We start from the raw sequence: 24,368 nt of genomic DNA, 5'->3' as shown, positions 1-24,368 counted from the left end.
AGTTGGCAAACTTAAATTCTTCTGATGCACTAGTCCTATTGATTTTTGGTTTCTATAGAGGTTATCTCTGTATATCAGTGCCTGATATAGTAATTTGGGGCTGAGATCGGTTACACTTACCTGCAAGAGGATTCCCCTGAAAAGTAGTGGTTTGAAAAGCTGTCAGAGGCTGCCATGAATCCTCGATAAATGTCATAGCGCAGGTTATAAGGTGAACGTCATAGCGTTGGTCAGTTCAACCCAAAAATTCACGACACGTTTATGTTTTTTTTAAACAAACACACCAACTTAGTAAATCTCTGTAAGTACATGTACAATACATTTAGAGTCACTACAGCTCTGTAGTTTGGTGGAAATGTTGTCCCATGTCTAGATTTTCTTATGGTTGTCTTTATACAAGGTTAGTGCTGTGTTGTATCGCTACGGGTACTAAGACACCAACATTATCAGCTCCTCCATGTTTGCTTATGACACACCTTTCTGTTTGATAGCCAATACCAGGCAGCTACCGCCAGAGGTTTAGCACAATGAACTCTAAGCAACAGAGTAAAATCTCTGCCTGTTCATGGAAATGACTGACTGGCTAAGTTACTGGTAGCAATGTGAAAACCTCTTAACTGAGGTAAAGATCCAGAATATTGTGTCTGTCTGTAGATTTCCTCTATAGAGGATCTGAACTAACCTGATATGGCTTTTTCAGGGATGATACCTGTATCGATAATAAAAAAAATCAAGGAGACTGAAAACCAATATTTGGGACTGCTATTCATTTGCAATTTCGGCTACAATAAAGTTCCTCTAAATTACATTCCTTTGCAGGTTCATTCATTAATTTTGACATGTTATCAGTCAGATAATGTCGTAGGCAAGCCATTGTGTGAGAGGATGTTGCATCAGAGCCAATGTAGCACATTTTTAAACTGGTTTATTTTTAGGAGCAATCTGACAGAAAAATCACTGATACCACTAATCGGAAAATGCCTGGGCCAATTATTGCTCTCCTCCTAATCTGATCCCATTCACTGCTCATGAAGATCATTCACTCTGTGATTAGAGCTAGAAGTCATCTTTTTATCCAAGATAACATAGAATTTCATTTGTTTAATCTGTATACAAAGATAATGTTGTGATTATACTGATAGTGTGTCTGTCCACAACGTCTTCAGCCACAGCACAGGTTGTCAGCTTCTTTCAATGAGTAACACATTCTCAATCCCAACTTGCCAAATACAGACGCTTCAATGGCCTTAAACTATAAACTATGATGTTGTTCCTACCCCTAAACTATAACCGTACCGGGTCAAACTTAGAAGTGTTGGTCCACTGACCACTGATCACACACTGGGAGTGAGAATGACTACAACTTATTTCTTTCACATAATTTTTTCTGTACAGTTTCAACAAATAAGGTACAGCGCGTAATTTGGTCAGCTTTATAGGTTTACCGTCTGAAAGCACTGTTACACATATAGTATATCCCTTTAACATTCTGCCTACATTCAAATGTAAGGATTATGTTTGATTTGTGTGACCTGGAAGTTATTTATTATGGCTTCACTGACTAACACAGTAGGCCTGGCTCATAAACTGCTCTGTTTACTGCAGTTTATCAGCTGTAGCTTTGCAAATCAAAAACATTGATTTCTTAGGCCATTCTCCTACTTAATGGCTGCTCCTCTTAGAGCCACTCTTCACTGCAGCTGCAGTGTCTCTGGACTCGTTAGGTCCAGCGGTCAGGTGGAGCGTTGACCCTAAGAGGAGCAGTAGAGAACCATAACATGTAACTTCTGGGTAACACAAATTGGTCAAATTAAATATCAAAATCAATTTGACCTGTGGCCCGTTTTTTTAACTCCCCATTTTTGATCTGAAAATAAAATAAAAAGTACATAATCAAAGCGTTATATGGGTTTTTTGTATCGTGTTCATAAACAAGTAATGAAATCATTTTTTCATTTTCTGATTTTGAGTTCTCAATAGAATAAGGGATTATCCAATGATACCCAAAACTCTTTACAGTGAATTTGGACGTAATGTTTTCAATGATCGATAAATCTGTTGGACTTTCAGACTGCTGTGTATTTAGCATGATTTTGATGTTGTATGCTGCTTTTAAAGGTAAATCTTCGATGAAAAATGACAATGAAAGTCTTCATAAACAACTTTAGAGGAGCATGGTAGAGTTAAAAGCAGATATTATTCACATCTGTTTCTGTAATCTACAATATGATCTCTTCATTCCATCGTTTTCACTGCCGGATCAGCCTCCAGCTCAGCCTCCTCCTGTTTCTCCTCCTCTGCAGCATGATCTGAGTATAAGCAGGAGGTCTTTCCATCTTTCCACATGACCATTATGTTTCCTGCTTTGAGCTCACTCACCTCCCCATTTGAAGGGGAGGACTTGTTTCCCTGCAACTGACAGTCAAGTGATGGTGATTGTTTGTTGCTGCTGTTGTCTCTGAGCAACAGCAGCTCCTCACCTTCACTCTTTTGAGCTAGAGCAGCAGCTGCCTTGTACTTTGCAATCTCTTTTCTGTTCCTGTAAGGGAAATTACAGAAAACCATGTCACTAAGCAGCCATTTAAATACCAATATTAAACATTTGACCATAAGTGACAGTGTTATTATGTAATTTAAGGTCATACTTGTTGGCCATAGCTCCCATTCCCAACAGCAGAAAGCCTACAAGTAGGCAGACAAAGGCAAGTCCCAGCAACACAAACTTCCATGTTGTGGCTGCAATGGGAAGAGGACAACATTATGTAAACATGACTATCATAGAGGATATGAAGCCAGCTCGTTAATAAAGTAGTTAACATAAGTTCAGCCTTAAACACCGGCAGCAGTAAAATGACACATACTCAATATACAGTAGTAATATTCACTAGCTTGATGAGAACTTTAATCTTCTAGCTTCAAAACATTGCTGAGCACTCGTGTGATTGGCTGAGCGCTGGTCATGTGATAGCACCATGGGTAATTGGATTAAAGACGTTAGATAGACAGAGACCCAAGACTCTCTGACTGGAGGACAACCAGAAAAGACATCACTGACCAGCCCCCTTGTGGACTCACTACCTTGGGTGCAATGTGTGTAGGGAGCTGGACATCCTGACTCTTGACTTTGCCGACTAGCCCTTAATATGTTAAATGTCACCTCTCTGGTGGGGAAGGAGCTGGAGCTTGTGCAGCAGGTAGAGAGGTACCAACTAAATATAACTGGGCTCACCTCCACACACAGTACTGGTTCTGGAACCGAACGGTGTGGGGGTATTGTTGGATTATGGGGGTACTGAGCCCCTTTGCCAAAGTGAGAGCTATGTCCACATAGTCAAGCACCTTTCCGGTGGGCGTTTGGCTCAGCCAGGGTTGTCCCTTGTCTCTGATCCTGTTTGTGATATTCATAGACAACATCTCAAGGTGCACCTTCTTCGGTCCTTTAACTCCATTAGGCACCGGGGGCAGTTTGCAGCCAAGTGTGAAGTGGTCAGGATGAAGTTCAACATGTTCAAAGTGTGAGACCATGGTTCTTTGCAAGAAAAAGGTAGCATCTAGGGGTATTGTTTAAAATGGAGCATGAGATGGACAGGCGGTTTGGTGTGGCATCAGCAGTACTGCGGCTGCTGCGCTGGACCACTGTGATGTAGAGGGATCTGAGCCAGAAGAAAGACATAAAGCCATGAAAGCTTCTCTCGGGAGATCGTACCCATTCACCAGGTTCCATAGTGCAAGACCAAGCATTTGGGGTGCAGAGTGGGAATGACAGAGGCACATTTTTTTTCTTTTACAAGTCAATGTACCATAACCAAAAATCAGTTGCATTATGGTGCTTCCAGAATGTACACATCCAAAGAACAGGATCCATTTCAGAGACTTCTGAGTGGCCTTTTAATGATTTGACACTTTGCTCAGCCTCAACAGGTCTGAAATGGACCTTGAGGCTGAAACAACAGTGATCAGTGAATAGTTAAAATCCTTCCAATCGTACAAGTGGCAACAGCCATTAGATGGTCTTTGTTATTTTTAAGGGTTTATAGCACCAGTGTAGAAACTACTGGGACTGCAGAATTTGGAACAGTCTGGAGTGATAAGAGTAATTTCTGAGACACTACATTTTTATTTGGACAAAGTATTTTAGGAGCAGCAGCACTTACAGTCCTCTGTGCGATAGTACCATCGTAGGTACCCTCTCTGTTCCTCTGTCATGGACACCAGTTCACCTGTCTTCTCCTCTGCAGCTTCATATTCCTCTGGATCATTAGATGCCCTCTTAAATCCTGGAGAAAAACACACATGAAACAGATGTTGTCCAGAGAAGTTTTGGTAAGAGCTTGAAAAACCTGAAGAGTTGCTAAGTACGTCATCACCCTAGACTTGAACCCAAGATCTTTTCAGGTGTTGTAGGTCAGGTGGCCTACTTTGTGAGTGAACGATGGACACTTCTCACATTTTGATGGCCTATGGCACCAACCTGCACTCCTTATCTACACATCATATCCACCAAGTGTGGTTTTAATTACACAATGTGTTCAGGAGAAATTACATATTTTGTAGGTTGCTTTTAGTTATATCAATTAAAATAGTCATGTGATTACATAAAAGGTCAGAGTACTCTTTCAATCATGGTCAGCCTTCATGCAAATACTCAGTTCAATATTGAAACGTTTAATGTTAATGAAAGGAATATATAATATAGAAATCAAATATGTAAATGATGACTTGGCGGTTTATCTGGTAAAGTGCATGCACCATGAGCTAAAGCAGAGTCCTTTTTGCCATGTCCCATGTTCTACTGAAGCCCTGGCTACTTACTACATTCAATCATTTCTCTCTCCCCAGTTTCCTATTATTTTGCATCAATCACCTCTATCTATCTAACTGTCTATCTGTCTATCTGTCTGTCTGTATAAGTTCAGCTCCTGACTGCACAGCCCACCCAGCTTGTTTAAATAACACCAATTCTGTTCCTGTAATCCTTACTGACTTACTGAGTTTTTCCTGGCAGATGTCACCCACATCCAGAGATCTCCACTTTGAGTGTTTGCTGTCAAGTGCGAGAATCAAATGCTGGCCGTCTACTGATAATAGCATTGATGTGTTCTTGCTGATCAGTCTGTCCCGATCACAGTCCCATACAAACTCTATAGCATCCACCACCTCTGGACTCCTGCAGGACTGGGTCTGGAGAGGCTTTCTTTGCACAGCCAATAAACAATTGGATGAAGCAACACACATCAGCATGCCCTGATCAATCCAGGTCCACTGCTGAGATTCTGAGTCCATGTTACACTTCTTCAGCAGGGCTTCTCCTGTAGCTGAGTCCTCCAAACACAGGCTGTTCTTGGTGTTGTAGATCATGAATGCCCTCACCCCTGCAGCTGTAGTGAGAGTAACAGGTTTTGATTAATTGATGCTAATATATAAATCGGTTTTAAATGTCTGAATGAAGCACTAACTTACCTAACAGGAGGGAAGACCAAAACATCCAGACACAAAACATATCTATAGAAGATGAGGCATTGTTATTTGACATCACAGCTATTCACCTTTTCATTAAAAGCAGCGACGAGAGGGTGTTATGGTTGTTGTTGTGGTTTTGTTTTGTTTTTTTTAAAAAAAGGCAAGGCAGTTTTAAGGCAAGGAAGACACTGAGCCTGGGATTTATAGGCCCATTGCTCTCCTTAATTTTGACTAGAAGTCCATCACGAAGGCGCTAGCCAACAGGTTAGGAAGGCAGATCTCTTCAATTATACATCCTGACCAAACAGGGTTTATCCCAGGTAGATTTTCATTTTGTAATGGGTGGCGGCTTCTGAATAATATATATATGCCAACCAATCAGGTGACTCCAGAGCTGTCTTGGCCCTCGACGCGGCCAAGGCATTTGACCAAATAGAGTGGCCTTTTATGTTTGAAGCTCTTAGGAGATTTTGAATTGGGGACTCCTTCATCACTTGGGTAAAGATGTTATACATCTGCCCAAAAGCCTCCATCCTCACCAATAGTGATAAATCTGGGCCTTTTTGGTTGAACCTAGGAGTCAGGCAGGGTGACCCGCTGTCGCCCCTACTCTTCAATGTGGCCCTGGAGCCCCTTGCGATAGGGATCAGGAGTCATTCTGGCATCAAGGGCATTAAGATAGGGGAGATGGAAAGCAGGGTGGGTCTTTATGTGGATAATAATTTACTATATCTCTTGGACCCAGAGGCGTCTGTTCCCCCTTTGCTTGACTTGTGGACCTCGAAGACCTATATGTAGACAAACATTTTGCTTCATTTGGTCAGCTGACAACAAAGTTAAACTTACCCAATTCTCATCACTTTCGATATCTCCAAATCAGGCACTATGTTAAAGGTGTATTTCCAAACTTTGAAACCATGCCAACAAGTTGTCCATTCTATGATTTCATGCTGCTTCCTCCTGACTCCAAGCACCTAATATCTCGCTTTGTGTCCTTGTTTTTAACCTCCACGTCCACTCATCACCTCAGAGAAGCCTGGTCTAACGAGCTGGAGCTTGAGGTGTCTGACAATACCTGGAATGAAACTTTGACTAGAATTCATACCTGTTCTATCAATGTTAGATACAAATTGATTCAATTCTAAGTCGTTCATTGATTGCATTATTCTAAGCTTCAACTGCATTCAATCTATCCATCGCTTTCTCCACTGTGTAACCGATGCAGAGGTGCAGAGGGTTCGTTATCACATCTTTTTTGGTTATGTCCTCAACTGCATAAGTTCTGGTGTGATGTATTTCAGTGGCTTAGTCTGGTTTATAACTTGGACATTGCCCCTGACCCAGAGCTGGTGCTCTTTGGGTGCTCAGAGAATGCTGTCAGGTACTCACCTGAGATACAACAAGTGCCAATGCTTGGCATGGTTGCTGCAAAGAAAATGATTCTCCTGGACTGGAAATCCCTCACTCCCCCCTGCTTGGCTCATGGCTCAACGAAATGACTGGGATTATCCAGATGGAAAGGATACGCTTCCACAACTCTAAAACACAAAACCGCTTTCTGGACATTTGGGGTCCATTCATTGACTATCTTAAAGACGTGTAATCCTTTTCTGCAGAAATGTGCTCTTGACTGTACTGCAACTTGTATTTCTGTAACACCTGGCCATGTAGATAACAGCAATATTACGTTCATCCAAGACATATTTTTAATTTTTTTTCTGGCAGCTCTGTTGTTCTGTGTTATTCTGTTGTTGTTCTTTTTTCCCCCTTCTCTGTCACTGTGCTTTGTTTAAATAAAACCTTAAAAAATGTGAAAATACAATATTAAAGAAAAAAAAAAGAAAAGCTGATGGCCATTGCCAGATACAAATGACAACTGGAAGCCCTGCTTGTGGCTGCTTTAGACAAGGATGAACTTTTGGCCCTAATAGCAAATCTTTATGGAACTCTGTTTGTTGGCCATGCTTGATGCCAGTGGCTCTCATGCAGGGTATAGCACGGAGCTTGCTTAGCTTCAGCACAGTGCACCCAGCTACCAGTCTGAGCCTCAGCCCCAGGTTACCAGTTATCAGCCCAAGCCTCAGCCTCCAGCCTAACCTGCTACAAACCAGCCTGCGCTGCCAGTCTCCTGTCAGCTCCAAAGTCTACTAGCCACCAGACTGTTGGCCTTCCGTCATACATTTGATGTAGAGCTCTCAACGGGCTGAAAAAATACGCAAATGAGCCGGGTCGGGCCTCGGGCTTCCTTTTTTATAAAACACATTTCATAAAACACATTTCTTGCAGGTTGTAAATTATATATTGTTTGTTGTGAATCATCCTTGTTCACGTGTGGTGAAGAGTAAGTCTGACTGCCTGCTTTATGGGCAGACGCAGACGCAGACCTGACGCCGCTGCGTGATGTACTCATGCCTATAGCCTGGCTGGAGAAGATCGAGTTGGCTAAAAGTAAGAGTAAGATCGCTGTCAAAAAGACGCGTGCATGATTCTAACATTCGTATTTGTAATGTTAAACTTTTGTGTGCAAATAAAAATGTTGTACACAAAATTCTACTGTCATATACACAAGTCTGAGAAATTATTTGGGTTAGGATTGTTTTTATGTGAGTATGAATCTGAAAAAAAAGTCCGGTCGGGCTCGGCCAGACAATTCATGCTGGTGTGTTGGGCTGTGTCGGGTTCGGGCTTAAAAACCCGCGGGCCAGGTCGGGTCGGGTCATACTTTTCAGGCCCGTTGAGAAGTCTAATTTGATGGAGGATCTCTTGAAACTGAAGACACATGGCTGTACAGTAATCTTAAAAATAAAATAACAAAACATAGTAAGTGGTTGTGAATGGAGTAAATGTGGAGAATGCCCTGGACTGTTGTTAGATTCCTGGCCTGGATTATTATCCCAGTTTACCCCTTCAATACAGAACCAATGTATACCAATTACTTTTTAAAGCTCTACATGGCCTTGCTCCTGTCTGTATTTTAGTTGTACAATTCTAGATTTACTGGATTACCTATTACCCAAGCCTCAACCTGCCTCTCAACAAAAGGAAACTTTTCCACTAGAGCTCCAGAGTTTTGGAACTCAATTCAATATCCTTGAAACTTACATTTTGTAGGAAGTCTTCGTGCTTGACACGTGTGTGATTCGTGCTACTCACGGTGGCTGTGTGTCTGCCATGACCTGTTTACATGGACACCAAAACTAGCTGACTAAGTGCACTGCAGCTCCACCGACTGTATGCTCCACCATTTTTGATTATAGCTGGGAGTTAAAAGGAGTCAAGTACTGCCAACATGGCGACAGTCAGTACACATAGCATGATTCTAGGTATAACATTTACATTTAGGGCAATTAGCAGACGCTTTTGTCCAAAGCGACTTACAAGTATATTTGTCACAAGAGAGAAACCAAGACATATCACTATCGAAGGAGCAAAAACGAGGGAGGGAGGGAGTCATGCTATGCAGGGTTGAGGTGAAGTCTGAACAAAAAAGTCTTGAGTCTTGTGCAGAAGATGGAGAGTGATTCCGCTGTCCTGACATTGGACGGGAGTTTGTTACACCACTGAGGTGCCAAAACAGAGAAGAGTCGGGACTTCACTGAGCGCGTATGTTTGATCTCAGCATTGGCAGTACCAGTCGGCCAGCTGATGTAGATGAGCGAAGTACTCTCGCTGGGGGTTGTGATCTGGCCAGTGTTTGGAGGTAGACGGGTGCAGTCTGTTGATGGCCTTGAAGGCCAGCACCATCGTCTTGAATTGGATGCGGGCCACAACAGGAAGCCAGTGGAGGTCATGGAGGAGGGGGGTCGCATGGGAGAATTTGTGAAGATTGTAACGAGGCTTCCCGGCTCGGTGGGTCGGTGGAGAGGGGGAGAGTTTGAGGTCAAATGTGCAGATGAAGTCGATGAATTCAGGTGAGCACAGCTTCTCTGGGGGAATGTTGAAGTCACCCAGGACAACGACTGGAGTGTCATCGTCTGGGGACTAGCTCAGGAGTGCATCCATCTAATCAAAAAAGTCACGGAGAGGACCAGGATCAGGTCACCACAATATTGAGTTTGAAAGGAAGTGTGACAGAGACAGCGTGGAATTCAAGAGCAGATCTGGGAAGGTGGTCCAGAAGAAGGACCTGATAGGACCACATCGGGGAGAGGAGGAGGCCAGTTCCTCCTCCTCAACCTGTTTGCCTTGAGGAGTGTGAAAAGGAGTAGGCAGATGAGAGGGCAGCTGGAGTGGTAGTGTTTTCTGGGGTGATCCAGGAAGTAGAGAGTCTGTAGGGAGGAATAGTTTGAAAAGGTGTCTGCCTTCTTAACTGCTTACTGGCAGTTCCATAGCCCCCCCAGTACTTCAAGTTCAGTACTGGTGGAGAATGTCGGATAGCAGAGATTGGCTGGGTTACAGCCTCGAGCAATGTGTTTCCGGTGAAATCTTCTCCGCTTTGATGTCGTGACTGGGATCGGGTAAAGTTCATGGCTACAGTCAGCGATGGACAGCAAGTTACTTTAACTTCCCCGACAGACTCCCGCAGAGAGGCTCCCTAAGTCGTTGTTCGGCTGGCCCGACGCTGCAGCTGACGCTGTACTGACTAGCCCTTATGTGCTAGATTTACCTCATGCAGACTTAGCTCCGCCCTGCAATCAAGCCTATTGGTCACAGCTGACTTGGGCGAAACTGCCTGTTAACATTCAGTTTCAACTGTTTCACACCAATTTACCCAAAAAGTATCTAGGCAAGATTAAATATTATAGCTAACCTTCCTCACAGAATGCCTAACACTAGATATACAATTCCCCCTTACTCAACAACAGTAATTTCACAGCTTCTCTTTCCTGGACAAAATAGATCTGAACAGGTGAGCACTGGCTGCTTCTTTTATGCTGACTTGGCTCCACCCTGCAATCAAGCCTATTGGTCACAGCTGACTTGGGCGAAACTGCCTGTTAACACTCAGGGGCCATCTACATGGAAACGCTTCTGTGTGTAAACGCACATTTTGCGTCGTTTTGGCCAATCGTCCACATGAATCCTGTAAATGCAGTCCCTGACAATGCACTTTTTTGAAATCTGGTTTCAGGGTAGAAAAATCCGAAAATGCTACCCCTGCGTTTTCATGTGGACCGCGAATCCGCATACTTAGCATATCGATGATGCCATGGCCCCACCCCTCCACCTCTAGCCTTTGACCTCTTAACCCCCGGACGTCTCATAACAACAACAACAACAATGGAGGACTACAGGCTTGTGTTCGTGCGACAGAAGATATTGAGCTTATTAGGGTTACTAGGGCAAAATATTATGCTCCTCTGCCACTACGCTGAGCAAAAAAGGATTACGGACAACCGACTAGCGATTTTCATCTTGTTGTGTTCGGTTTCTCCTTCTACTGTCTGTTTGTATATGGTGCACAAGCTTTATGCTCATGCTCCATCTCTACAGCGTGTTGAGTCGTTTTCAGGTGATCCGTTTGGACGCAAATATTCTTGAAAAGATGCCAAGGAGGACAGGGGAAAGATTGTTTTTGTACGTGTGGACATGGCCTCAGTTTCAACAGTTTCACACGGATTTACCCAAAAAGTATCTAGGTATTAAGAATCCTATGGGTGATGTGCGTTGGCTCCGTCCACTATTTTATTAAGTCAATGAGTGCTATACAAATAAAGTTAATATTATTACTATTTTGATGGGCTATACTTTTCAAACCACTGCAGGACAGCTCTTTGACATGTTATCCTTAAATATGGCTTCTACCCCATGGCTATGAAGAGAAAAAAGGGAAGGGGATGTGTTATATGTCAAGTCAATTAAACTGCACAAACGTGGGTAAAACAACAAGTCACCGTGTTTGCTGCTACATCCAACAGGGTGCAGTTGAAATATGATGGACAGGTGCGTGAAGAAATGCCGTAGATATAAAAATGTTGCTTCCTGATGCCACTAGTTGGCATTCTAACTGTACTTGCCAATATTGGCAAGACTTTCATCAAACATGTTAAGTTTGATGCAGATTTGACCATGCATTGAGGAGTTCTGTGCAACTTCCTATTTTATGGCGAATCATCAGCCTTGACCATGCTGCCACAGGCATGCTGATCAACAAATCTCAAGCTTTATCATTTGCTTTACTGGTGTTGAACCTAGCCTGTGAAAACTGGAAGTCAATTTGGTTAAAGCTGTAGAATGTTTATTAAAATAAAACGTGAAAATTGCATAAAATCAGCAGAAAAATTCAAAATGGCTGACCTCCTGTTGCGTTAAGGTAGTGGCACCAAGAGACTTTTGTGTAGGTTTAGGTTCAAAACAAATGTGCATTTCATGCATGTATGTCAAACTAGCTGTTGGGGCTGTTGTAAGAAGTATACCGAAATGTAATTTCCAGTTGCAACTAGGTGCCACTCCAAGTAATTGAATACTGGCAGGTAAATATGTGCAGACTTATATCCAACATGTGATGATTGGGGCAGTTTTGACCATGTAAAGTGGATTTGCAGCCATTTTCTGTTTCATGGCACCATTTTGGCATTTGTGGTTCTGCCATGGTCTATAGTGAAAGCTCACAATGATCAAGCTCAGAGAAGCACATCATCACTATTCAAAAATATGTTATTTCCTACTGCCACTTGGGCTGCTATGATTATAACTCAATCTTTTCATATTAGTGTGTTCAGAGCAGGACTCTACAGTGGCTTAACAACTTCCTGTTTCATGGCGATTCAGCGAAAAGTGCCATGCTGCCACAGCCACATCCTTCAAGGAAAGTTGAAGCTTTTGATAGCATTTGATCTCAAAGCTGTCTGCATTGGCCTGACCTGAATTTTGAAGACGACTGGGTTGGAGCTGTAGGAGGAGTTTGTTCAAGGAAAATGTGCAAAACACCAACATTAGCAAGAAATTAAAAATGGCTAACTTCCTGTTGGGTTAAGGTAATACAGTGCTAAGCAGAATTGGATTCGGGGCCCCCTCCCACCAATGCCGAGTCACCTGTGCTCGACAATTATTGACACAAATGTCACACTATAATGTTACTGGTTATGGCTCCAAGAGATATGCCATCATGGAGGACTTAAGGATTTTCTGACCAAATTTGAGGTGGAACTGCTAGCAGGAGTATGTAAAATAAAACATACTTTACTTGTTGTGGCCTGTTGCCACTAGGTGGTGCTACGACTGCAAGCGTAATTTCATTTTTAATGGGATCAGGCCAGGACCCTTATCAAACTTGTAAAGTTTGGTGCGACCATGTATAGTTAAATCAGAGTTAAATCATTTGGAATCAAGAGAGTGCAAGGATTGTCTGAAAACAGGATAGAGTAAAGTGACAAACTGGAAGTGGTAGCTTAGGATGATAAATACTTAGAACAGAGCAAAGGGGCCACTAATACTGAAAACAGAATAATTATCACATCTCCTACTCACAATTATTTTTTCTCTTTTTAGCTTTTCTCCACTACACTGTAAGGGCATAAGTCCTCAGCAATAAAACAGGCTATAGATGCTGTGATTACCTCAGACCTCGCTGAGTTGCGGCAAAGTTGTGGCTGGAAAAAATTGCTAGTGCTAGCTTTTCTAGCATCCTTGTCATCTGCAAAGGTTTTACCATGGAGTCTCACCAAGTGAATGCTACCACTGTAATCAAATGCCGTTCTACAGCGCTTATAAATGGCTTGCTTTTTGTCCAACCTTCCGTCCGCTATATAAATCCAACTCTCTTCCAAACTTTTGGTTTAGATATGACAGTGCACTGAAAATCTTGCCGGCATTTTGGAACATTTGCTTTTGTTTTGTGCTAATGTTACTGTGACACATCTCAAGAAAGTCTCCCACTGACCTTTGAACTTTTATGAGAGTCTGAAGATGCTGTGGGTAAGTAGAAGCATAACAGCTTCACTATTCTATGATAACATTTAAAATTAAAGCTGCAAGCAGCGATGAACGGGCCCTCGCAGTCCACGCGCGTCGGGGCATGCTGCCGTCGATGCATGCTGCCGTCGGGGCATGCTCAAGAAACACCTTCCGCTGAGGAAGACGTTGCTTTATAATTCGGTGGCCTGCTATTGCCGGCGTGAAATAATGTACGCTGAAGTCAGAAAAATTGTGTGAACTGCTGCATGATTCCCCGGAAAAGGACTGAGTCGATGGTCTGCCTCTTAAGCTGGCTGAAGACAATGTGCACAAGAGGCATGATGCAATGAAATAGTTTCAGGAAGAAGCTGAAAGAATCATCCTCCAGTAGCCTCACAAACCTTACAGCTTCTCGCACAGTGGTAGGCTCAAACTCCCCTAATGGTTTCAAAACACTGGATGATGTCACCTTTGTGCTAAAACAGTGTTCACTGCACAGATATGGAAGTTCCATCTTAAGGGGGGTACACACTACAGGATAATCAGGGTGATTTTTGTCCCGACCTTACGATCAAAGCCGGCAAAGGAACGATTATCTGATGTTTGCAAAGGGCATTGTGTCTGATTTTCCTGTGGTGTGGGGTGTGTTAAGAGTGATTTTGTCCGGTCAGATCTGCTCGGAAGGCGTCGGAAGGAGAGATCATAAATAATGAACATGTTTAATATTTGCGACTAGAAATCCTGTAATGTGTGGGGTGTTCCGAGCGGAGCCGAGCATCCACAGCGTGTGATGTCACGTGGACCGGACAAACAGCCAATCAAGACGCGAGCTGAGTCGGCTGTGTTTCTCCGTCAGCCTTTTATTTACCTGTTGCCATTGTTACCCACAGTACCGGGGGCCAGAGCGCACAGTGCTGCTCTTGAAGCTATCTGTAATACTTGTGACAATTTTTACTCACCTCCAACTCGTGCTGTAACGCATACAGCCCACACTCTCGCCGTCTCCATGACTTTTTCAGCCTGTAATAGGCCTTAAACAACCACCACTTCCGGTTTGTCCGCCATGTTTGTTTACACTGAGGTCACGTTTGACCACGCAAGATTTGTAATATTGAGCGTGAAGAACCTGATACTCTGCTGAAGAATCGGTTAGTGTGTGGTGTGCACTACGGAGAACACCACACACTATAAGATCAGCAGAGAGAGAGATCTTGTGCGATCTGTCTTTTGTTATCATCAAGTGTGTGGTCCCCTAATCTGTGAAGGTTTGAAAAATCCTGTAGTGTGCACCCGCCTTTACTCTGTTTGCTCTTGGGAATCTGTGTGCCACCACTCTGTCACACACACTGGTTCTCTTGGATGATCTTGAAAAAAATCCAGAGAATCCAGCCAGGTCAGAGAAGAACTGATTAACTGATGGGATGGGAGATGTCACCTGCTGCATGATAAAAGCTGAAGAGGAAGAAATTGCAGCTCATGGGGGAGCTGCTGTTGTGCTTTTCCCTCTAGGGCTTTAGCAGCCAAAAGTGTAAGTCCTACCTCTGAAATAAGACCGTCAGCTGAAAGCCAACATGATTTCCTACATTTCTATGTATATATTGTCTATGTCTTCCATCTCCTCTCCACTGTAGCTATGATGTCACGCACTCTAGCTCACGCAATACACACCCATTATAAAATCAGAAGACGGCCTAACAATCTTTAAAACTAAAACTGTGATGATTTGAAAACCGTGCAAGATTTTTAAAAACTGAATACATGCCCAATAGTTTGAGGTCTTCTGACTCTTTAAAAGTTAGAATGGTGTGTCTAGCTGAAAGTATGAGGGACAAGGAGAGGTTGAAGGTAGATGAGTTTTGAAGAGGACTTAAGATTTCCCCATTTAATCCCATTGAAACTAATTAGATTGCGACCAGAGCGCCATCTATTGGCCGATTTGCACCAAATTTTACACAAAGCCTCATCAGGCCATACCACACAATGATGAACATTTATGTGATAATCAGACAGCATTTTATAAAGATATGCAAGATTGTCTGTTTTCAACACAATATGCAGGAATTTGTCATTTTATATTTCAGGCAGTTTATGGACTATCAAAATTCTTTTGATAACTTTTTGTCAGGAGGGTCCACAGATGCTACATGCAAAGTTTGGTGCCAATTGGTCAAATCATCTAGGAGGAGTTCGAAAAAAGTATGTTTTTCATTGTTTGCAATTTTGTGAATGAAAATACTAGCATGTATGAGGTTTAATAATGTGCACCATATTAAGTGGGAGTTATGAGCGAAAAAGGCTTTTGCGTCGAAAATAGCGCCACCTGCTGATCATTTTTGGTGAGTGAGTCACAGGGGCCATTCTATAGCACCTCTATGAATTTCATTTCCATAAGTGTTATGGTGTGGGCACAGGGCCAAATATACAATTAAACTGGCACCAGAGCGCCACCTAGTTGCGGATCGGTAAACCCTTCATAAGCTCTCCTCAGGAGGGCACTGACATTAACTAAACAAAGTTTCATGTCAATCCGATGAACAGACGTGAAGATATAAAATATTTCGTTTTAAAGAGCGCCACCTTGTGGTCATCGCCTAAAACTTTGCACAGAGCCTCAGGGGCTCATGGGGAAGTAGTATCCCGAGTTTCATGTCATTAGACCTGACCACTGTGGAAATATCCAACACTTCCTGTTTTGAACCAAATCTGCAGGAAGTTGTTATTTAATAACTTGAGTATTGTGTGGCCTATCAAAATTCTTTTAATAACTTTTTGTCAGGGGGGTCCACAGATGCTGTGTGGCAAGTTTCGTGCAATGGAAATGGGCGTGGCCTATACCACAAGATTCAGCACAATTCACTGAACGTGTGGATATATGGTATTTGAATGTGTGACAAAGTATATGGGAGTTATTAGCCAAAACGCGCTTCCCTTAATAACATCGCCACCTAGTGGTAGAAATCAGGACGACAATAGATTATAACATTTTTCGCCAGGTGGGACTTATATTCCAAGTTTGGTGAGTTTTGGGGTATGTTCAGGCAGTGAAAAATGCGATCATTTTCGACAAAGGAAAAAAAAAGAATAATAATAATAAGAATAATAATCATTACGATTACAATAGGGACCTCGCAGGTTCCCTGCTCGGGCCCTAATTAAAGCTGCAAGCAGCGTTGAACGGGCCCTCGCAGTCCACGCGCGTCGGGGCGTGCTGCTGTCGATGCATGCTGCTGTCGGGGCTTGCTGCCGTCAGAGCTTGCTGCTGTCGGGGCATGCTCAAGCAACACCTTCCGCTGAGGAAGTCGTTGCTTCATAATTCGATGGACTGCTATTGCCGGTTTGAAATAATGTACTCTGAAGTCAGAAAAACTGTGTGAACTGCTGCATGATTCCCCGGACAAAGGCTGAGACAATGCTCCGCCTCTGGAGCTGGCTGAAGAGAATGTGCACACTAGGCATGATGTGATGAAATAGTTTCAGGAAGAAGCTGAGTATCGTCCTCCAGTAGCCTCACAAACCTTCTAGCTTCTAGGACAGTCGTAGGGTCGATCTCCCCTGATGCTTTTAAAACACTGGATGATGTCACCTTTGTGCTAAACCAGTGTTCACTGCACATATATGGATGTTCCATCTCACTCTGTTTGCTCTTGGGAGTCTGTGTACCACCACTGTGTCACGCACACTGGTTCTCTCTGGAGATATTGAAAAAAATCCATAAAAGCCAGCCAGGTCAGAGAAGAACTGATTAACTGATGGGATGTGAGATGTCGCCTGCTGCATGATGAAATCTGAAGAAGAGGAAGAAATTGCAGCTCATGGGGGAGTTGCTGTTGTGCTTTTCCCTCTGGGGCTTTAACAGCCAAAAGTGTAAGTCCTACATCTAAAATAAGACCATCAGCCGAAAGCCAACATGATTTCCTACATGTCTATGTATATATTGTCTATGTGACGTGAAAGATGTGGGATCCAAATCAAGCTGAAGAGAACTTTTTCTACAGTTCTTCCAGCTGTTCTCCACTGCAGCTATGAAGTCATGCATTCTTTTTCACGCAATACCAGTGTTGGGAATAACGGCGTTAGAATAAACGGCGTTACTAACAGCGTTACTTTTTTTCAGTAACAGGTAATCTAACCAATATTACTATTTCCATTGTTACAATGCCGTTACCCTTACCGACTATTAAATGTGGGGTGTGACAAACTGAAGCTGATCACTGAAGCAGTTGTCATCCATCTCGGCTCTCAGCCACCGGAGCTGCAGAGCTGTATTTTTTTTCCTCCGGTGAGGGAGGAGGGAGGAGCGAGACAACCGCATAAGTGATGATGATTGGTTCTCTCACGTTGAGTGAGATTTCTTAAGCCAATCAGTGGCAATGTTTGGTGTACACACAAGCCACACACGCACACAGCAGCCTCACACACTCAAACTAGCAGAGGGGAACTGCGGCAATGGCGAGTCCGGAGGGAAAGTTAATGTTTTCAAAGTGGAAGTACAGACACTACTGAAGCATCTCTCAACGGCACACGCTTCTACAAAACTAACACTGGACAAAACTCTGTTGCTGACGCTGCTGATGACGATAGCAGGCCAGGTGTGGCTAACGTGTGCTTCGCTAACAGCTTCACAAAAACTTGTGACACAGACTGAACTGAATGCAATGATAGACAGGTATGCTGTTGAGACCTTGCTCCCATTATCAACAGTTGACTCACACTCCTTCAGAGCACTCATTGGCAAAATATCGGGGAGAGCAGGTGCTGGTCTGCCATGCAGAAATAAATTTTCTGAAAACATATGTAGATGCCAAGTAGCTAAAATGACTGGTAACTAATTACTTTTATAGTGGACTAATTTGGTTACTAACTCAGTTACTTTTTAGGAGAAGTAACTAGTAACGATTACTAATCACTTTTTAAAAGTAACGTGCCCAACACTGCGCAATACACACCCATTATAAAAACAGAAGACAGCCTACAAATCCTTAAAACTAAAACTGTGATGATTTGAAAACCATGAAAGATTTTTAAGTGAATACATGCCCAATAGTTTGAGGTCTTCTGACTCTTTAAAAGTTAGAATGATGTGTCTAGCTTAAAGCATGAGGGACAAGGCGAGGTTGAAAGTTGATGAGTTTTGAAGAGGACTTGAAGATTTCCCCATTTACTTTCCATTCACAATGATTAGACTGCGACCAGAGTGCCATCTATGGGCCGATTTGCACCAAATTTTACACAGACCATCATTAGGCGATACCACACAATCATGAACATTTATGTGATAATCGGATAGTATTTTCTAAAGATATGCAAGATTGACTGTGTTCAACACAATGTGCAGGAATTTGTCATTTTATATTTCAGACGTTTTATGGACTATCAAAATTCTTTTGATAACTTTTTGTCAGGAGGGTCCACAGATGCTTCACACAAAGTGTGGTGCAAATCACTCAAATTGCCTAGGAGGAGTTCGAAAAAGTAGGTTTTACATTTGTCGCGATTTTGCAAATGGAAAGTTAGCGCGAAAGTGGGTGTGGCCTACACCAAACAATTCAGCTGAATGCAGGAAACACATAGGGATGGTTTAATAATATGCAACATATTAAGTGGGACTTATGAGCCAAAAACGCTTTTGCATTGAAAATAGCGCCACCTGGTGGTCATTTTCGGTGAGTGAGTCACAGGGGCCATTCTATAGTACCTCTATGAATTTCATTTCCATAAGTGTTATGGTGTGGGCACAGGGCCAAATATAGAATTAAACTGGCACCAGAGCGCCACCTAGTTGCGGATTGGTAAACCCTTCGTCAGCTCTCCTCAGGAGGGCACTGACAATAAATGTACCAAGTTTCGTCTTAATCCGATTAACTGTTGTGGAGATATAAAATACATCAATTTAAAGAGCACCACCTTGTGGTCATCGCCTAAAATTTTGCACAGGGACTCAGGGGCTCATGGGAAAGTAGTATCCTGAGTTTCATGTCATTAGACCACACTAATGTGGAGATATGCAACACTTCCTGTTTGTAACCAAATCTGCAGGAAGTTGTCATTTAATAACTTGAGTATTGTGTGGCCTATCAAAATTCTTTTAATTATCGGTGAAATGGCCTGGGAGGAGTTTGAAAAAGTAGGTTTTCGACATTTTGCGACGTAGCGAAAAAATCGGTAGGCGGAAATGGGCGTGGCCTATACCACGAGATTCAGCACAATTCACTGAACGCTGGATATATGGTTTTTGAATGTGCAACAAAGTATATGGGAGTTATTAGCCAAAACGCGCTTCCCTTAGTAACAGCGCCACCTAGTGGTGTAAATTCAGGACGACAAAAGATTATAAAATTTTTCGCCAGGTGTGACTTATATTCCAAGTTTGGTGAGTTTTGGGGTATGTTCAGGCAGTGAAAAATGTGATCATTTTGTGAGAACAAAAATAATAATAAAAATCATTTCAATTACAATAGGGTCCTTGCAGGTTCCCTGCTCGGGCCCGAATTAAAACTGCAAGCGGTGATGAATGGGCCCTCGCAGTCCGCGCGCCTGTCGGGGCATGCTGCCGTCGACGCATGCCGCCGTCTGGCTTACCCACACAACACCTTCCGTTTCAGTTTTTCCTATGGTTTGGTGGGCTGTTCCTCCTGTTGGTATAAAGAATGTCTGAAAAGGCTAGAAAGCTGAATGCCATAAATTATCAGTGTTGGAATAAACAGAACAATGTCCAACATAACATTAGCAGAGGTAAAGCATGCTAAACAGCATGATGGCTTTACATACTGACTGCTGACCACAGCTGTGTTTTGTGTTATTTAACCAAAGAAATCACTCAGTTGTTTAAAATGGCAGGGGAAGCCACTGCGTTCATGGTGGAAAAGTTGGTCAGAATCACAACTACACACATCTTGTTTTGTGCCACATTGACAGGGCAGACACAACACGCAAATGGCATTCTTATGGCTTACTTAAAAATTGTGTGCTGTGACTTACTACCACTGACTTATCTATTATGCAGCTCTAAACATTACCCTTCAATTATGCCATGTTGTAATGTGTAATTTAGACAAAACTACCTGCAAATGCCATGTACATCTGACATTGTTTGTCATCACTCCACATAAATGAGTGTGAAATAATGCTTCACTTGCCTTCTTACAAAAATGTTTTCATGGCCGTCTATCAATGTCTAGCTTTTGATCTAATGTCTGCTTTTTTGCTAGTTTCTATTCCACGAGGTACATGCTGCCACATTTTGAAGTTTCAATAAAATCTGATAAATATGAGGCTGACTTCCTGGAATGGAATGGAATGATTCAGAGGTTATTCAGAGGTTCGATGCATGTGACTTGAAAGACAACAATGTCATTTAGTGGCGACTTGTATCACTCACACCATAGTCATGTGCTTCTAATCAAAAAAACCTTGCAGGTTCCCTGCTCGGGCCCTAAAAATTCTTCTTCCCAATGTTAACATTATCAACACCATAACACGTCTTTTCATTGGATTTGCTTAGGTCTCAATTATAATTAAAGCTGCAAGCAGTGATGAACGGACCCTCGCAGTCCACGCGCATCGGGATGTGCTGCGTAGATGTATTCAGGGCAAGACCCTCTACATGTTTGAGCAATTTGCAGTGGAGGGCAAATTGTACGTCTAAGTTAAAATGAGTTAATTGTTTTATGGCGAAGCATCAAAATGGACTGCACCACCAGTTGTGATGTAGGTTAAAGCTTTTGATAAGTTTTGTCCATAGATGCTATTTACAAAGTTTGTTGGAAACTGGTGAAATGGCGTAGAAGGAGTTTGAAAAGGTAAGTTTATTAATTTTTCACAGAGCCTTAGTGGCTCATGGGGAAGTAATCACCTGGTTTCATGGCATTCAGACAGATCAATGTGGAGATATGCAACACTCCGTGTTTTGAGCAAAATGTACAGGAAGTTGTTATTCAATAACTTCATTATTGTTTGGAATATCAAAATTGTTTTAATAACTTTTTGTCAGGAGAGTCCAGAGATGCTGTGTGCAAAGTTTGGTTCAAATCAGTGAAATCGCCTGGGGGGAGAGCGAAAAAGTAGGTTTGCGACATCTGGCGAATTTATGGAAAACAAACATTAGGCGGAAATGGGTGTGGCCTATACCACAAGATTCAGCACACGTGGATATAAGGTTTTTGAATGTGCGATAAGGTATAGGTGAGTTATAAGATAAAACGCACTTTCCTTGATTATAGCGCCACTTAGTGGTAGAAATTGAGGACGACAATAGATTATGACATTGTTGGGCAGGTGTAGCTTATATTCCAACTTTGGTGAGTTTTGGGGTATGTTCAGGCAGTGAAAAATGCTATCATTTGGGCCAAAAAATCGTAATTCGAAAAACAATAGGGACCTTGCAGGTCGAGACCTGCACGGGTCCTAATTAAAACCTAATCAAGTGACCCAAATCCAAAGTTCATGAATCTAGAATGTAGACTTTTCTAGAAAAGCCCCCGTTTTAATATCTTATGAAAGTTAGTTGTGTGGCTCTGTCAGTGTGTGGAATAAGAGAGATCTTTGATTGATGGGGAGCTGCTGAGGACTTTGGGTAGGGCTCTGGCAGACAGGATTCGCCTTTCACCAAATAAACTAGAGTTTGGCAAATCGACAATGATGGAAATTTGTTGGTAGTATTTGTTGGTAGTATTTGTTGCAGTAGCTGCAAGTATCTGGCTCAGAGCCACGTGTTTGTGCCTGAATGACAAGATGAGGAAACGAGCAGTGCACAATTTCGGAAGTGGTCTGCAGGCTTCCCACCCAATCAAGAGTTTGAAACGCTACTTCTACTAAATTTGGTTCTTTCCATTGGCTGATTTTCTTATGAACTTTTGAGTGGGTAAGATTGACATTAGGTGGACCCCTGCCCATATAAGGCAGAAGCTTTGAAAAAAGTGAATTTGTAATAATGACAAGTTGTAGTAGTACAATTACCAGGAATTACTGTTAGCCACTATTAGTGTATTTACAGAGAAACATCTATGTCAAATTGGTAAGTAGAATTAAGATGGGAATTATACTTACTAACACATAACTGTGGTTGTTAATGAGCATTTAGCATTCGTATCCTCATCCCGATAGGCTGTTAGCAGATAATACCAAGTTATGTGGCCTCATATTTTAAGGCTCAGCATGTCAACATTCTTATTTGCATGTTTTCATGATATCTTTCTCTATCACTCTTTTTCCTGTACTGAGCTGTCGTAGCAAGGGGATTTCCCTGTTGTGGGATACATAACGCCTATCTAATCTAATCTAACTACATAACGCATTTCTAGTGACGACTGGCTGAACTGTAATGACACACTTTTAAAAAGTTACAATGTAAACTAGGCAGAATGACACCGTATGTTATAGACCCAATGATAGTGTTTTTAATTGTGAACGTCTACAGATTTCATCACCCCTCAGTCAATGAGCACACAAACTGTGAAAGCAATAACTTTACCGTCCACAGGAATGTCCTTTACAAAAATTAAAAAACACACATCCAACAATTATTAGTTATTTTTAGTGATTAAAGATAAAAAATTCTAATTCTCACATTGCTTTGTTAATGTGTGTATTATTATGATTTACTATATATATTTTTGATACATGCAGAGTTATTTGTACTTTTACTCACTTGGATGATGTTCTTTCTCTGGCTGAGATGAGAAGGAAGGGAAGTCTGACTGTACAGCAGAAAAAAAGAAAAAGAAAAGAAAAAAAAAAAAGCTTTCCAAAGGTCACGGGGAGGAGTCAGTAGATAATGTCCTTACTCTGCTCTTACTCTCATGGAGACTATAATGGATTAGACATCATGTGTTGGTTTATTGTGGAAAGGGTTGTAAAGCTGTGTGGTTTTCCAATGTGAGTTGATCAGACTTTTCATGTTTTTATCCCATATACATGTGATATCAAAGACTCGCTTTAACAATGTAACTACGTAGCCTTTAAAACAAAGTTCAGGCAGTTAAATTTAAGGTCTTTGACCCTGTTGCTTGGTTACTATTTAGACAACCTTGTCTTTTATGTTGGTGAGTGTATGTGACTCATCGGTTAAAGGGTTTTATTTTTATAGCATAAAGTGGAGGGGTGAATAACCTCTGTGTCACTGGAAGAGTGAGGAAGAGATATTTGCATCCACTTGTTTTTGTTGTTGCCAGTCAAGTTATTGTAAATATGGGGACGAGGGAATGATACAATAAATAAGTTAAAGCTGATTTTCTTTTTTTAAAGATACCCACAAAGACTAATAATGTAATTTTCTGTCAACACTAAAGATGTCCAGCTGTTAACCAGAACCATAAATGTTCCTAACTGGAACAGTGAGTGTGATTAATCACAACTGAAAAATGGTCACTATTCCAGCTCCCTCTGTTTGACTTATTGTACTACTGAAGTTTTGGAAATTTTATTACTTCATATTCATTAATTGTGATACATCTATACACTGTAAAATATCCAAATTAAAAGAGGCCTATTAACTCAAAGGTCTTCACTTGTCTTTTGAAAACATTTCATTGACAAAGTATATATATATAGATAAAGCAATGGGCATATCTTTCAGTGAGAAAGTCACCCAGTCATGGCAGCAGCTCCATCCATATAAATACCGACACAAATGGACCAATCCAGTTTTCCTGAGATGTAACCATTCACAGCTTTGAATAGCTATGCGGCTGTGGTGTTTTTCGGCAAGAATAGAGCACATAACATATCCTCATGCACGTCCTCCTGAAATATTGCACAAAAACAAATGTTATTGCCTTGTGGTCAACATCAGTCAATTCGTCCACCTGGAGTGCATAACACGGTTACCCATTAATCCACTCCAACAACTGTAGCTGTGTCCCAAATCAGGGTCTGCACACAAGGACCCGCCCGTTGCGGTCTCCCCGAAGAAGAGTCCTTCGGTGCGCCCTGCCCTGCATTTACCGTTGTTAAATGGGACGGTCTACACTGTAAATAAAAATCCTAATTTTACAGTATATGACTCTATTTATTTACAGTAGTTTTCCTGTTCTTTAAAAAAAGTGTACAAAACTGTAAAATTACAGACATTATCT

General features: G+C 42.0%; 1 protein-coding gene across 2 annotated transcripts; it reads right to left on the bottom strand.

The window, feature by feature from the left end:
- Positions 1–905: 905 nt before the first annotated feature.
- Positions 906–23,028, bottom strand: LOC115580629 (uncharacterized). 2 transcript variants are annotated; one of them, XM_030415176.1, is made up of 6 exons: positions 19,750–19,881; positions 5,461–5,502; positions 4,989–5,378; positions 4,155–4,277; positions 2,646–2,736; positions 906–2,539 (listed from the first exon to the last, which is right to left on the bottom strand). In XM_030415176.1, the coding sequence occupies exons 1-6, from the start codon at positions 19,856–19,858 to the stop codon at positions 2,236–2,238; spliced, it is 1,059 nt and encodes a 352-aa protein (XP_030271036.1). In that variant the 5' UTR covers positions 19,859–19,881; the 3' UTR covers positions 906–2,235. The 2 variants fall into 2 exon arrangements, with proteins under 2 accessions (XP_030271036.1, XP_030271037.1); XM_030415177.1 differs by lacking the exon at positions 19,750–19,881 and adding an exon at positions 22,943–23,028 and having other exon boundaries at positions 2,152–2,539.
- Positions 23,029–24,368: the final 1,340 nt, after the last annotated feature.

The sequence above is a fragment of the Sparus aurata genome, chromosome 4, assembly GCF_900880675.1.
Source record: "Sparus aurata chromosome 4, fSpaAur1.1, whole genome shotgun sequence".
NCBI lineage: Eukaryota > Metazoa > Chordata > Actinopteri > Spariformes > Sparidae > Sparus > Sparus aurata.
This window is presented reverse-complemented; position numbering and strand designations above follow the sequence as displayed.

Bases quoted from the DNA above. Each gene is read 5' to 3' on its own strand.
- LOC115580629 (XM_030415176.1), bottom strand. From the start codon at position 19,858: ATGCGTCGACGGCAGCATGCCCCGACAGGCGCGCGGACTGCGAGGGCC. The intron at 5,503-19,749 runs GTAATTGAAATG...CATCTTCTATAG, and splicing joins GAACCTGCAAGGACCCTATT to ATATGTTTTGTGTCTGGATG. The intron at 4,278-4,988 runs GTAAGTCAGTAA...GTTTTTCTCCAG, and splicing joins CATCTGCCAGGAAAAACTCA to GATTTAAGAGGGCATCTAAT.